Source organism: Phocoena sinus, chromosome 15 (assembly GCF_008692025.1).
Source record: "Phocoena sinus isolate mPhoSin1 chromosome 15, mPhoSin1.pri, whole genome shotgun sequence".
Lineage (NCBI taxonomy): Eukaryota > Metazoa > Chordata > Mammalia > Artiodactyla > Phocoenidae > Phocoena > Phocoena sinus.
Genome location: NC_045777.1, coordinates 74,966,938 through 74,979,943, shown reverse-complemented (window position 1 = coordinate 74,979,943; position 13,006 = coordinate 74,966,938). Strand labels below are relative to the sequence as shown.

General features: G+C 52.8%; 1 protein-coding gene across 1 annotated transcript in view; it reads left to right on the top strand.

Annotated features, from left to right (window-relative positions):
* Window positions 1-693: 693 nt before the first annotated feature.
* Window positions 694-13,006, top strand: part of GALNT17 (polypeptide N-acetylgalactosaminyltransferase 17) — a 453,307-nt gene continuing 440,994 nt past the window's right edge. The window contains exon 1 of the mRNA XM_032605830.1: window positions 694-1,619. Coding sequence (XP_032461721.1) covers window positions 1,382-1,619 — 238 coding nt within the window. The 5' untranslated portion in view covers window positions 694-1,381. The remainder of the gene's footprint in view (window positions 1,620-13,006) is intronic.

Below are 13,006 nucleotides of genomic sequence, written 5' to 3'. Positions count from 1 at the left end.
TTGACTGCCCCCATCCCGCACGGTCCGCACTCTCCAGGCGCCCCCAGCCTTTCCGGGTGCGCGCGCAACAGCCGGCGAGCCGGGGAGCTGTGCGTCCAGCAGCCTGCGGGCGGCGGTGGCCGACTGGCTGGCGGGGAGAGGGGTGGCCAGCAGCGGCGGAGGAGGAGCTGGCGCTGCAGCCGGTCCCCTCGGGCCGCGCCCCGCCCTCTACCGCCACCTGCGCTTCCCCTCCGGGCTCTCGCGCCCCGGGGCAGTGTGGGCTCTCCTTGCCGCAGCGGCGGTATTACCGCGTCCGCCAATTAGAAGACTCGGCGTTTGGCTCCTTGGGGCGCGGGAAGAGCAGCGCTGCCTGTTCTGGCGAGTGGAGGGTGCGACGGCGCGCGTCCCTCCCCTCCGCGCTCCCCGCGACGTTCGTGCAGGGGGTTACAGAACTGCTGTGACTTTTGAGGTCCGACTACTCCTTCCGGCTAGCCTCCCAACGCGCCAGCTCGGAGAGAGGCTGGCGTGACCGGCAGGCCCAGAGGACTCGCTGCGTGGGCTCGGGACTTGGAACGTGTCCGGGAGCCCGCGGCGCTGTGCGCGCTGTTGAGTTTGGCGGCGGGGTGGGGTGTCCCCTGGCGCGAGGGGCGGAGAGGACGTTGCGCTCTGCCCCTTCGCCCGCCCCCTAGTGCTGCCCCCACTTTGAGAGTAATCGAGACTTGAGTGTGACTGCGGAGCCGCGAGGATGCGGGCCCTGGGCGCGGGTTTTTCCTCAGCTCGGCGCGATGGAGCGGGTCGGTGAGCGGAACAAAGGCGCCCGCCCCGGGGAGCCGGTCCTCTGCTGAAGATCGCGGGGCGCGCGCCACGACGGCCGCCTGCGGACTAGGGTTGTGGCTGTGCGGCCCGAGGCGCGGCGCGCTCCTCCGCGGGCGGGCGGCGAACCCTGAGCCCGGCACCTGCGCGCCGCTCCTGCTGCGGCGCCGGGGCAGCCCCGCCTGCCGGCCCGCGGGCCCCGGGGGTCCGCTGCGCTGGCAGCCCCGCTCCCGGTGACCCAAGGTCCAGCGGCGAACCACTTGGTGGTGCAGAGGAGAGACCCCCCCGGCCCTTCGCCAAGAAGCCGAGGCGCCTGCTAGGGGCCGCGCGCCGTGGACTGAGCAGGCATCATCTCTGGGAGCACTTCTGCAGACCGAAGCCTTCGGTGTGAGCCATCTAGCTCTCCCCGCGACCGCCCGGACCTCCCAACCGTCTCCGCTGCCCTAGCCTCCGTGCCGTGGGGCCGGGAGCGGCTGGGATCCTCGCCAGCCGTCCGGAGCGCGAGGCTCGCACGGCCCCCGGCTGCCCCGCGCCTCGCCGGAGCCCGAGGGGGCGCGGGTCCGGGGCGAGGGCCGACCGGGCGTGTTTGATGGCTTCACTGAGAAGAGTCAAAGTGCTGTTGGTGTTGAACTTGATCGCGGTGGCCGGCTTCGTGCTCTTCCTGGCCAAGTGTCGGCCCATCTCTGTGCGCAGCGGAGACGCCTTCCACGAGATTCGGCCGCGCGCCGAGGCGGCCAACCTCAGTGCGCACAGCGCCAGCCCCATACAGGATGCGGTCCTGAAGCGCCTCTCGCTGCTCGAGGACATTGTCTACCGGCAACTGAATGGTAAGGACGGGCGCGGTTGCCCACGGGGCTCGGCGGGGCGGGCCGGGCACCGGCTTTCCCCCGGAGGCCCTGCGCGCGGTGCGGGAGGCAAGCACCTCCTGACTCCCCCGCGCCCTTTTACTCTTCCTGCCCAGTCTCGGCCAGGAGGCCAGGGCTGCCGGAAAGAATTACCCGTTTCTTTTCTGTTCTCCAGCTGTAAGTTTGCTTTTATCGTGGAAACACGTCAGCACAGCTGGCTCCCGGTCTCCGCGTGCAGGAATGATTACCTGGCCGCTCCGGCCCAAGTGCGGAAAGTAGACGCGCGGCCAAATGGGACTGGAGGCGCAGGCGACTTAAGGGAGGAAAGAGCTCTTACAGCTTAGCGTTTGGTGGGGTCGTACAGGGGAGGGACGTTGGCCTGCTTAAATGTCTGCAAAAGTCAAGGCCTCAGGTCTGGAGCTAACGCGCTTCGGTAGTAGGTTGGAGGAATGTTATCTGTCTAGGAGGCGGGCTGCAGGCTAGCAGTGAGGACTCCTCCCTTCCCGCAGCTGCCTTGGTGAGCCTGCTATTAAAGACACGCTCGGATTCTCCCGCGAGAGCTGCCTGAGGGCAATTGTTAAAGTTTGAGGTGGGCTGGGGAAGCAGGTTTTTAGAGAGTGTAGCAAAGAGAGGTGTGCCATCCAAGTTGTCAGAATCTGTCCCATATAAAATGTTCTCCTCAGTGCTTCAGGAGAAGAGGGAGACTTTTAATATACCCTGGTCACATCTGGTCCAGGAACTGATGGGTCATTGGACATTTGCTGCCCCCAAGGTCAGTGTATTACTCACTTGAGTATGGACAGCTCTCCAGGGTCCATGTGACTGGTATCCAAGTCAGATTCAAGGCTGCCACCTCCCTTCCTGAGCTTCTAACTCATGTCCTCATGGTAATTGCAGAGCTACTGATAGTCATAAAGATAATGATAATAATTAGTGGTGGAATTGTTGTGCCAGACACAGTGCCAAGACTGTTACAAATGCATTATCTCACCGAGTCACATCAGTCCAGGGTGGTTCTTTCCTTTCCCCATATCAGAAATAAGAAAAGGAGGCTTGGAGGGGTTAACTAAGTTGCCTGATGTCCTGCTGCTAGTAAGTGGTAGAGTCTGGAGTCAGAACCCCATGTCTGGTTGACCAAAGAGCCCGTGTTCTTGACAACTTCTATCTACTGTCTCCTCCTAGTTATAAGGAGTATTCATTTTGATTACAAAAAGGTTCTACATGAGTAAGACCTGACTCAACTACTGTCCTACCTGCATTTGGAGCAAGAGACCAGTCCGGTGGCAGGCAGGGAGAAGTGTGTCACCATATTGTCTTCTTTCTGCTTTCCAATGCTCCCTTCTGGGTCCTTCCTGGTGGGATGGGGACAGATTTCCAAGCACCCTCTGAAAGGACCCCTTGGTCTTCTTGATATCATTCAGCAAGTATCCAGGGGATACCTTGAACTTGTATCTGCAGTGGGACGCTGCAATCCCACTGACCCCTTGTAGATAGCGGGGCCCAGCTGTAGGTGTGGCCTGGCTGTAGGTGTCCCCTGTGGGGTTCTTGTGGGAGCTCTTCTCCTGAGTGTTGAAGAACCAAGGCACAGAATGAAACAAAAGCCCACAGTTCATCTCTGGAGGAATTAGATGCTTATGGGATGGGCCTTATTATTTTACACAGATCCGTGCCATAGACCAATCCATAAGACCCAAAAGAGAGAGTGCAAGATAGCTGGTTCCCTCAAGTGTCAGGCTGTACCCAGGGACACAAGTCGTTTCAATTAGAAAATGAAATATGATATACCCCCACCCACCCAGTGCCCCAAATAAGAATAATAAAATTCTGAAGGGTATTTACTAAGTGCCACTAAGACGCAGGGACTCGTTAAGTCTTTCCAGCAACCCTAGGAGATGGGTGCTGATACTTCCCCCTAAGCAGCTTGCTCACAGCCACCCAGCTAGGGGATGACAGAGCTGGGAATTGAACTTGGACAGTCTGGTGCCAGGATTGAGGTTCTCAGCTGCTGCACTGGCGTGCCTCAACCTTTGGCGTGTGTCAGAGTCACGTGGAGGGCCTGTTAAGATGCAGATTTCTAGGCCCAACCGAAGAATCTCAGATTAAGTAGATCTGGGTGGAGACCCGAGACTTTGCATCTCCGACAAGCTTGTGGCCTGGACCATGGCCCAGTGCCCTCTACTGCCTATGCCAGGCGGAGTAAAGAGGAAAATCCATTTGCCTGTTGGTTGGAGTGGGAGTGGGGACTTCTGGGAAGCTGTGAGTTTGCTTCAGATGGGCTGGGGTTCAGCTTCTTTCCTTGTGTACTCCCCTGCCTGGTAAGCGATTTCCCTGGGGATTTGGGGATGTCCGCCACTTGGGACTGCTTGGGTTGGGTTGGGTTGGGTTGGGTGTGGGGGGGTGGGAAGATGAGTTTTCTTTACCTGTAGTCTCTGAGGAAGGCTGGGTTGAGAACTTTTCCTGGGCAAGCCGGGAATTCAGGCTGTAACTAAGGTAGCTGTTCTCTTCCTGGCTGACCAGTGTCATTTGTAATGACCCTCCTGATCTCCACCCCACCCCCAGCGCTCCATCCTCTGCCTGTGCTAGTTCTGGGTAAAGCGTGCCCCACCTGTCGATACTGTAGGCCTGCCGGGGTCTCCTGCTGTGGCGGGAGAGTGCCAGGGGAGGAGAGCGCCTGGGAGATGGGACCTGGTTTCCCGTGTCCACTGGCTCTGCAGCCTGTCTCCACCTCTTGCTACTGAAGGAGGAGAAGGTAACCTTGACCTTGGTGCTCTTTATTCCTCAGGAATTAATGGAGGGCTCGAGAGAGCTGGGCACTGGCCATAAAGGAGGAACAGAGCCACTTGGGTCCAGCCCCGCGGGTACCAAGTGGGAGGTGGTGTTTTAATGATGGCTCCGATTTCTCAGACCTTTCCAGTGGACCCTTATGAAATTCAAGCAGGAGGGACACAGCACAGCCGTCTCCAGTGTTCTCTCACTCCTGGAACGTTTCCTTGGGTGTCCTGAGAGGGGCCCCTGGGCTGGGGGGGCCAGGGATGACCCAGACTTCCTCAGAACTGGCCTCTCCGCTAAGACTCTCGGTGCCTGCCTTTTGAAAATCAGTTACACGTTTTTGTGGTTTTGTTTTTCTTAATATAGGCTGAAAAGGACACTTGAAAGGGAAAGTGGAAAAGCTGGTATGGAGGGGAAAGTACACAGAGATGAGTTTATTTTTGTCCCTCCAGACTCTCTTGCACCTGCCCTTCCATTCTTTCCGTGAGGCCGCGTCTGCTGCCCCCTCACTGTTGCTGCAGGACCCTTTAACCCAGGGCCCTGCCGCCCCTCCTTTCTGTGTTTCCAGCTGTCTGCGTGGAAGGCACCGCTTCCAAAGGGCCCAAGACCTTCCGGTGGTTTTGTGTTTCCTAAGGAACCATGGTCAAGCCTGGAGGCTGACAGTCAGGCCCGCTGCCCGCCGCCCCCCCCCCCCCCATGTTCCCGCCCTGGCCCAGTGCCTCGGCCTCTTCGAGCAAGACTGATCTACTTGCTGAAATAACCTTGCATTTGTCTTGCGATTGTAGCCTCCACGTTTCAGCCCCCGTCTTTGAGAAATGCTAGCTGTCCTGGTTTGCTCTCCCCGCCTCCTTTCTGCATCCATCCATCCTTTAAAGCTTGGCTCAAGGTCACCACCTGGGGGTGGGCAGTGGTGCCAAGCCACACGGTCTGAGCTCTCCCTGCTCCACGGTGCTTGAAGCTTTCTTGTCTGTGTCCATTTGCACCCATGGCTTTGACTTTTGTGCCTCGATGGCTTTATCTTTTGAGTGCAGAACTGGACTGCAGGCTTGTTAAGATCTCGAACCATATATTGGGTTATTTAATACCACCTTCATCCTTCAGCATGTGTCACAGCACCTTGTACATAATGTGGGCACCAAAGGTGTATTGGTTGATTAATTGGATTGGAGCTAGTTTTAGGAGGTAAATGATAGCCACAGAGGAAATAACCTTGACATTGTAAAGGCTGGATTGGGTTGGGTGGATGTGGTGAGGGGAATGAGTTGGGAAGACTTAGCTGGGGGCACTGAGTGTGAGGTAGCCATCTTGCCTGTACCATCCTGTCTCTGCCATCCTGTCCCCGCCATCTTGCCTGTACCATTCTGTTCCCGCCATCTTGCCTGTGCCATCCTGTATCTGCCGTCTTGCCTGTGCCATCCTGTCCCCGCCATCTTGCCTGTGCCATCCTGTCTCCGCCATCTTGCCTGTGCCATCCTGTCTCCGCCATCTTGCCTGTGCCATCCTGTATCTGCCGTCTTGCCTGTGCCATCCTGTCCCCGCCATCTTGCCTGTGCCATCCTGTCCCCGCCATCTTGCCTGTGCCATCCTGTCTCCGCCATCTTGCCTGTACCATCCTGTCCCCGCCATCTTGCCTGTGCCATCCTGTATCTGCCGTCTTGCCTGTGCCATCCTGTATCTGCCGTCTTGCCTGTGCCATCCTGTATCTGCCGTCTTGCCTGTGCCATCTTGAGGCTGCTCTGGTCCTTCACCAGATCCTGACTAAAGAGCATCAGATCCTTGGGAGGACCCTGGAAGTGAAGCAGTTCCCAGGCTAGGGACCAGCACGTCTCAGTATGTTTCCTTTGAACGTGTGATTTTATAACATGATGGTTTTATGTTCCTTTCTCTCTCTAGAATGAAATTAATTCATATTTTATTGTGGAAATTTTGGAAAATCCAAAACGATTATACAGAAGAAAATAATACCGTGTTAAATTTTTTTTTTTTAAATGGTGGTTTTGTACTGGCATAAGGAAAATGGACACAGGGATAGATTTCTTGTTAGAATTCCCGTGTAACTCTGTACAGGGCTTTTGGCTGTCTGTCACCTTCTGAGGAAGTTACTGGTTTCTCTCATTTTAGAGCTGAGAAAAGTGAGACACAGAGATACTGTGTGACTTAGCCAGGATGACACAGCCAGTGAGGGGCAGAGTCAAGATTCCTGAATATCACGGTACTTTTTCCAGGTCCAGCATCCCCTTGATAGGGCAGGCAGTGTGAAGGTCCTGTGCCCCATGTAAGCCCCGAGCTCTGGCTAGTGACTCCATCCCTCATCTGCACCCCCGTGCGGTGAATCACAGGGGCACGTGTGGCTGCTCTGTCCAGTAAGCCCCGGGCCCCGCTGTCATAAGAGGAAATGCAGTCGATTGAGGTTAGGTTCCAAATTTAGTTTTCAGAAGGATATTGAATAGAAGTAGGGTTGCTCGAAGAAATTGAATATCTTTGTGGGCATGGAGAGAAGTCAAAATTACCCAGCCCAGTCCTGCCTCCAAGCCACACAGGCAGATGAAGCTGGAGTCGGAGTTGCAGAAAACCAGCACGTTCGCAAACAACCCACATGCAGCCCACCCAGCCTGCCTCACTCATCAGCCAAGCCCACCAGGCGGGGAGGGTGAGTTGGTGCAGAGGGGCAGAGGCAGAGATGTGCTCTGTGGGCCTCCCAGTTGGCTCCAGAAGGAGGGGGATCGTGTGTTGAAAGCATCTCTTCCTGGATGCCAGAGCTGGCCCTGAGCTGTTTCCTCTTCCCTGGAATATACATATGCTTATGTAGACTATTGAGCCGGAATGTACCAGCGTTTCCAATGGGAAGGAGGTAAAGGGGGAGAGAGCAGAGGGTGTATGTTCGTATTAAAATCCCTCCTTGGAGTGAGCATCAGAAGGAAACCAGGGCAGCACGAGCCTTAGGTGTTGCGTGCAGACCTTCCTTAGGGCCTGGTGGCTAGCAGGGGCTCAGGTGTGTGGAAGCCTGGTCAGCAGAGCCAGAGCCTGGGCGCCAGAGGGGACGCTCACTTCTTTTACCTCTGATGGACTGATCACATCTGGTGGCTCCTGGAGAGATGGGGAGCCCAGTTCTTGGAAAACCCTCAGATACAGGCGCATCTGTGTTGGCCAGTGTGTGTGACAGGCACCCTGCCAGCGGGGGCACCTGCCGCCTGCCCGGCCCAGAGGTAGTGGGGAGAGGCCACCAGTGTCATTCTCGAGGAAGAACTCCAACACCCTGACCTTTGCTGTTGCCAAATCGGGAGTGTCCTTTGTGGACGGGAAGAAGGCTCCGTAATTAGAGCTAAGAGTGACAATGGGGAGGTGGAATGTGGGTGCAGTGAAGCCCAAGTTGAGTGAAGAAACACCTAAGATCAGAAACCTCTGAGCCTTTAAGAATAGAATATTGGGACTTCCCTGGTGGCACAGTGGTTAAGAATCCGCCTGCCAATGCAGGGGACACGGGTTTGAGCCCTGGTCTGGGAAGATCCCACATGCCGTGGAGCAACTAAGCCCGTGAGCCACAACTACTGAACCTGCACTCTAGAGCCCGTGAGCCACAACTACTGAGCCCACGTGCCACAACTACTGAAGCCTGTGCGCCTAGAGCCTGTGCTCCGCAACAAGAGAAGCCACCGCAATGAGAAGCCTGCGCACCGCAATGAAGAGTAGCCCGTGCTCATCACAACTAGAGAAATCCCGCGTGCAGCAATGAAGACCCAATGCAGACAAAAAAAAAAAAAAAGAATATTGGAAGAAAGGGTGTCCTCTTGGGTGGCAGGCAGACTAGGTTTGATTTCTGGTTCTGTCACTTATTAGCTGTGTGACCTTGGGCCAGCCTCCCCACCTCTCAGCTGTGAAATGGGGTCGCTGTGAGTCAGGATGAATTGGGATTCAAAATGTACAGCGTGAGCCACGGGGCCTGAGGCGTGGCGGCTGGGAGAATGCTCACTCTTTGAAGGAAGGGATCTTGCTTGCTTGCCCCCCCCCCCCCCCGCCCCGCCCGGTCGTCTCTCTGATGTCGAGAACTGCCCTGGCCCAGAGTAGGTGCTCAGCAGACATTTCGGGAATGAATGCATGAACAGTTGTGCTACATTGAGGCAGTGTGTGGTCGTTGTTACCTGAGATGTAAATCTCAAGACGGGGCGGGGGAGGTCCTTTTCCCTGAAAGTTGCTTAGACTCTGAATTAACGTGGGATCCTTCTCTCTTCCATGCGTTTGTCTGAGGCTGAATTCTGTTTCCTTCCTCCTCCTCCTTTCTTCCTCTCCGTCTTCTGCTTATAATGATGGTGTCTTTGGCTGATTGCTCTTGAGGCTGGGGAGAAGAAATGGTAGCCTCTACATGTCAAATCCCATTACAGAAATGTTGGTCATTTCCATGTGTTTTTGAGCACTTCCTCACTGCTGGGTGTGGGCTAGATGCCAGGATACAGAGAGATGCAGGTGCCACACATACTTAGACATCTGTGGTCCAGTGGGAAGGATGCGCTTGTAGTTTTACCAGGTATATGCTAGATCTCAGAGGAATATTAAATGAGTATGGGGGTGCTGAGACTTGACCTGGCAAACAGGAGGTTCTTGACCAACGTCTGTTGAACAAGAATGACAGAACTCAGAAGTTTTAACACCTGGAACAGAGGACCCAGGCAGTGACACCACCTGGGGACCTGATGTGGAAGCAAATCATAGAAGATGGTCAGGGCCCAGGACTGGGAATCTGCAGGGCTACTGGCAAGGGGGATGGGTAGAGGCAGAGATGTGTGTGAGGGCACAGGAACAAGTGGAACTTGTTGAGAGGACTAAGTGGAGGCTGGACCCAGCCAGGCTTCAGTCTCAGGCTGGTTTGGATGTAGTTCTGTAGACGTGGGGAGCTGTTGGGTGACGGGTCACTGCACTGATGTAAGGGGACTGATGCTGTGTTGGGGGTTAGTGTGTGCGCGAATAGGCGGGAAAGTGGGTTAGAATCCAGTAGTGGGTGGAAGATGCTGGCATCGCTGAGCCAGCCATGCCTCTGGTTCAGGGCTCAACCAGCCCTCCAATCCTCAGTGATGCCAGGTGCCCCTCACCTCAGAACCCCTCCTTGGCCACATCCTCAGCTAAGAGTCAGCATCTTGAGTTGCTCCCTTTGGGAAATCTGAATCAGCCCTCAGCACTCTGACCTGGGTGCTCCCCACCGGACCCCCAACTTCACTGAGGTGTGCTCAGCCCCCCAGCCATGCCCCTTTCTCTCCCTCCCTGTGGCTCCATCCTTCCACATCCAGCCTGGACAGCCCCTCCCATGGCGAGCCTGTCGGGAGTTCTTTTACCAGCTCCTCCAGGGTCCTCACCTCTGTCCACCCCTGTCCTCTCCTCTATCCACCCCGTGACCCCCTAGTTCCGGATCGGCTGATTCCCAAGGAAAGACCCACCGTGGCGGGGGTTGGCGCCCTTACGACGCACATCTGCAGTCCTAGCTTGACCCTGAGCTTGTCTAGCACCTGATGATAGGTCTCCCTTTCTGTCCCCCATTCCTTCCTGAGCCAGAGGAAGTGGGGTGGGCTGGGGGGATTCTGCGGGAGGTGGTGATGGATGGGAGGAGTTCTCTGCTGCAAACCTGTCTCCTCCCGCCCCTCCCCCGCTGCTGCTCTCAGATGACACAGAAGCCTGTCCACTCCAGCTGCTGTGGCAGCAGCCCACTGCCTGCAGGCTTTATCCCAACTGTGGCTGTTGCAGCCACAGTCCCCATAGTCTGCCTTCTGAGACCACCACCAGGCATCTGGGTCCTCTTGCACTTCATGGATCCAGCTGGAGTGCCATGTTGCAGGGTAGGACCTGATTCCTCTCCCGAGGGGACCAGATGATGGAACTCAGAAGATCAGGGGAGCCAACTCCCCACAGGGTGACCTTTGACAACGGGGACAAGATCTCCCTCAGCAGGGCAAGCATTTCCGAATGCAGGGTAGCACTTAAAAAAAAGATGCAGGACTCACTTGGTTGAAAGACCTTCCTCTGCCTTCCTTATTTACCCCTCGCAGGTCTTTAGACTGCTTCACATGTGGATGACAATTGGTTTAGCCACTGATAGAGAAGTTTTCCCTTTTAATAATGTCCCTGTCACGGCTAACTGCAGAGCCTCAGCCTTGCCATGCATGAGTAATAAACCGCGGCCGTAATTACAGGCGGCCACAGCCACACGCCAACAAACGAGTGTGCTGACAGTTAATAGGGAGCAAGGTTCCAGAAGAGCCTCCTACCATCCCCGCCTCCAACACAATGGCTAATCGTGTGATTAGTGTTTACTGAGGGGTGTCTTGTGGTTACACGTGGCTTGTTAGGCGCTGTACCTCCCTGGTAGAAAGAGTGTGAGGAACAGTCAGGAGACCGGATTCTAGTTCTCTGTATTTCTAGGGACCAAAGTGTATAAATAAAAGCGACGTGACTTTAGGGTCTTTTAACTCTCAGATTTTGAATAATACCCCCTTCCACCCACCCCATCCTATTAAAATCTCATGCGTTCTCCAAGACCAGTTCAGAAACTGTTTATTCCCCGAAACCTTCCCTGCCACTTTCTTGGAATTAATTGTTCCTTCTTCTGGGCTCTGATTGTACTCTGTATGGGTCTGCTTTTATTTTGTTGAATTTTATTTTATTTATCTATTTTTTATACAGTAGGTTCTTATTAATTATCTATTTTATACATATTAGTGTATATGTGTTAATCCCAATCACCCAATTCACCCCCCCCCCCACACTTTTCCCCCTTGGTGTCCATACATTTGTTCTCTACATCTGTGTCTCAATTTCTGCCCTGCAAACCGGTTCATCTGTACTATTTCTCTAGGTTCCACATATATGTGTTAATATACAGTATTTGTTTTTCTCTTTCTGACTTACTTCACTCTGTATGACAGTCTCTAGATCCATCCACGTCTCTACAAATGACCCAATTTCATTCCTTTTTATGGCTGAGTAATATTCCATTGTATATATGTACCACATCTTCTTTATCCATTCGTCTGTTGATGGACATTTAGGTTGCTTCCATGACCTGGCTATTGTAAATAGTGCTGCAGTGAACATTAGGGCGCGTGTGTCTTTTGAATTATGGTTTTCTCTGGGTATATGCCCAGTAGTGGGATTGCTGGGTCATATGGTAATACTATTTTTAGTTTTTTAAGGATCCTCCCTACTGTTCTCCATAGTGGCTGCATCAATTTACCTTCCCACCAACAGTGCAAGAGGGTTCCCTTTTCTCCACACCCTCTCCAGCATTTGTTGTTTGTAGATTTTCTGATGATGCCCATTCTAACTGGTGTGAGGTGATACCTCATTGTAGGTTTGATTTGCATTTCTCTAATAATTAGTGATGTTGAGCAGCTTTTCATGTGCCTCTTGGCCATGTGTGTACCTTCTTTGGAGAAATGTCTATTTAGGTCTTCTGCCCAGTTTTTGATTGGGTTGTTTGTTTTTTTAATATTGAGCTGCATGAGCTGTTTATGCATTTTGGAGATTAATCCTTTGTCCATTGATTTGTTTGCAAATATTTTCTCCCATTCGGAGGGTTGTCTTCTCATCTTGTTTGTAGTTTCCTTTGCTTTGCAAAAGCTTTTAAGTTTCATTAGGTCCCATTTGTTTATTTTTGTTTTGACGTCCATTACTCTAGGAGTTGGATCAAAAAAGATCTTGCTGTGATTTATGTCAAAGAGTGTTCTTCCTATGTTTTCCTCTAAGAGTTTTATAGTGTCTAGTCTTACATTTAGGTCTCTAATCCATTTTGAATTTCTTTTTGTGTATGGTGTTAGGGAGTGTTCTAGTTTCATTCTTTTACACGTAGCTGTCCAGTTTTCCCAGCACCACTTATTGAAGAGACTGTCTTTTCTCCATTGTATATCCTTGCCTCCTTTGTCATAGATTAGTTGACCATATGTGCATGGGTTTATCTCTGGGCTTTCTATCCTTTTCCGTTGATCTATATTTCTCTTTTTGTGCCAGTACCATATTGTCTTGATTACTGTAGCTTTGTAGTATAGTCTGAAGTCAGGGAGTCTGATTCCTCCAGCTCTGTTTTTTTCCTCAAAATTGCTTTGGCTATTCGGGGTCTTTTGTGTCTCCATACAAATTTTAAGATCTTTTGTTCTAGTTCTATAAAAAATGCCATTGGTAATTTGATAGGGATTGCATTGAATCTGTAGATTGCTTTGGGTAGTATAGTCATTTTCACAGTATTCATTCTTCCAATCCAAGAACATGTTATGTCTCTCAAACTGTTTGTGTCATCTTTGATTTCTTTCATCAGTGTCTTATAGTTTTCTGAGTACAGGTCTTTTACCTCCTTAGTTAGGTTTATTCCTAGGTATTTTATTCTTTTTGTTGCACTGGTGCATGGGATTGTTTCCTTAATTTCTCTTTCGATCTTTCATTGTTAGTGTATAGGAATGCAAGAGATTTCTGTGCATTAATTTTGTAGCCTGCAACTTTACCAAATCCATTGATTAGCTCTAGTAGTTTTCTGGTGGCATCCTTAGGATTATCTATATATAGTATCATGTCATCTGCAAACAGTGACAGTTTTACTTCTTCTTTTCCAATTTGTACTCCTTTTA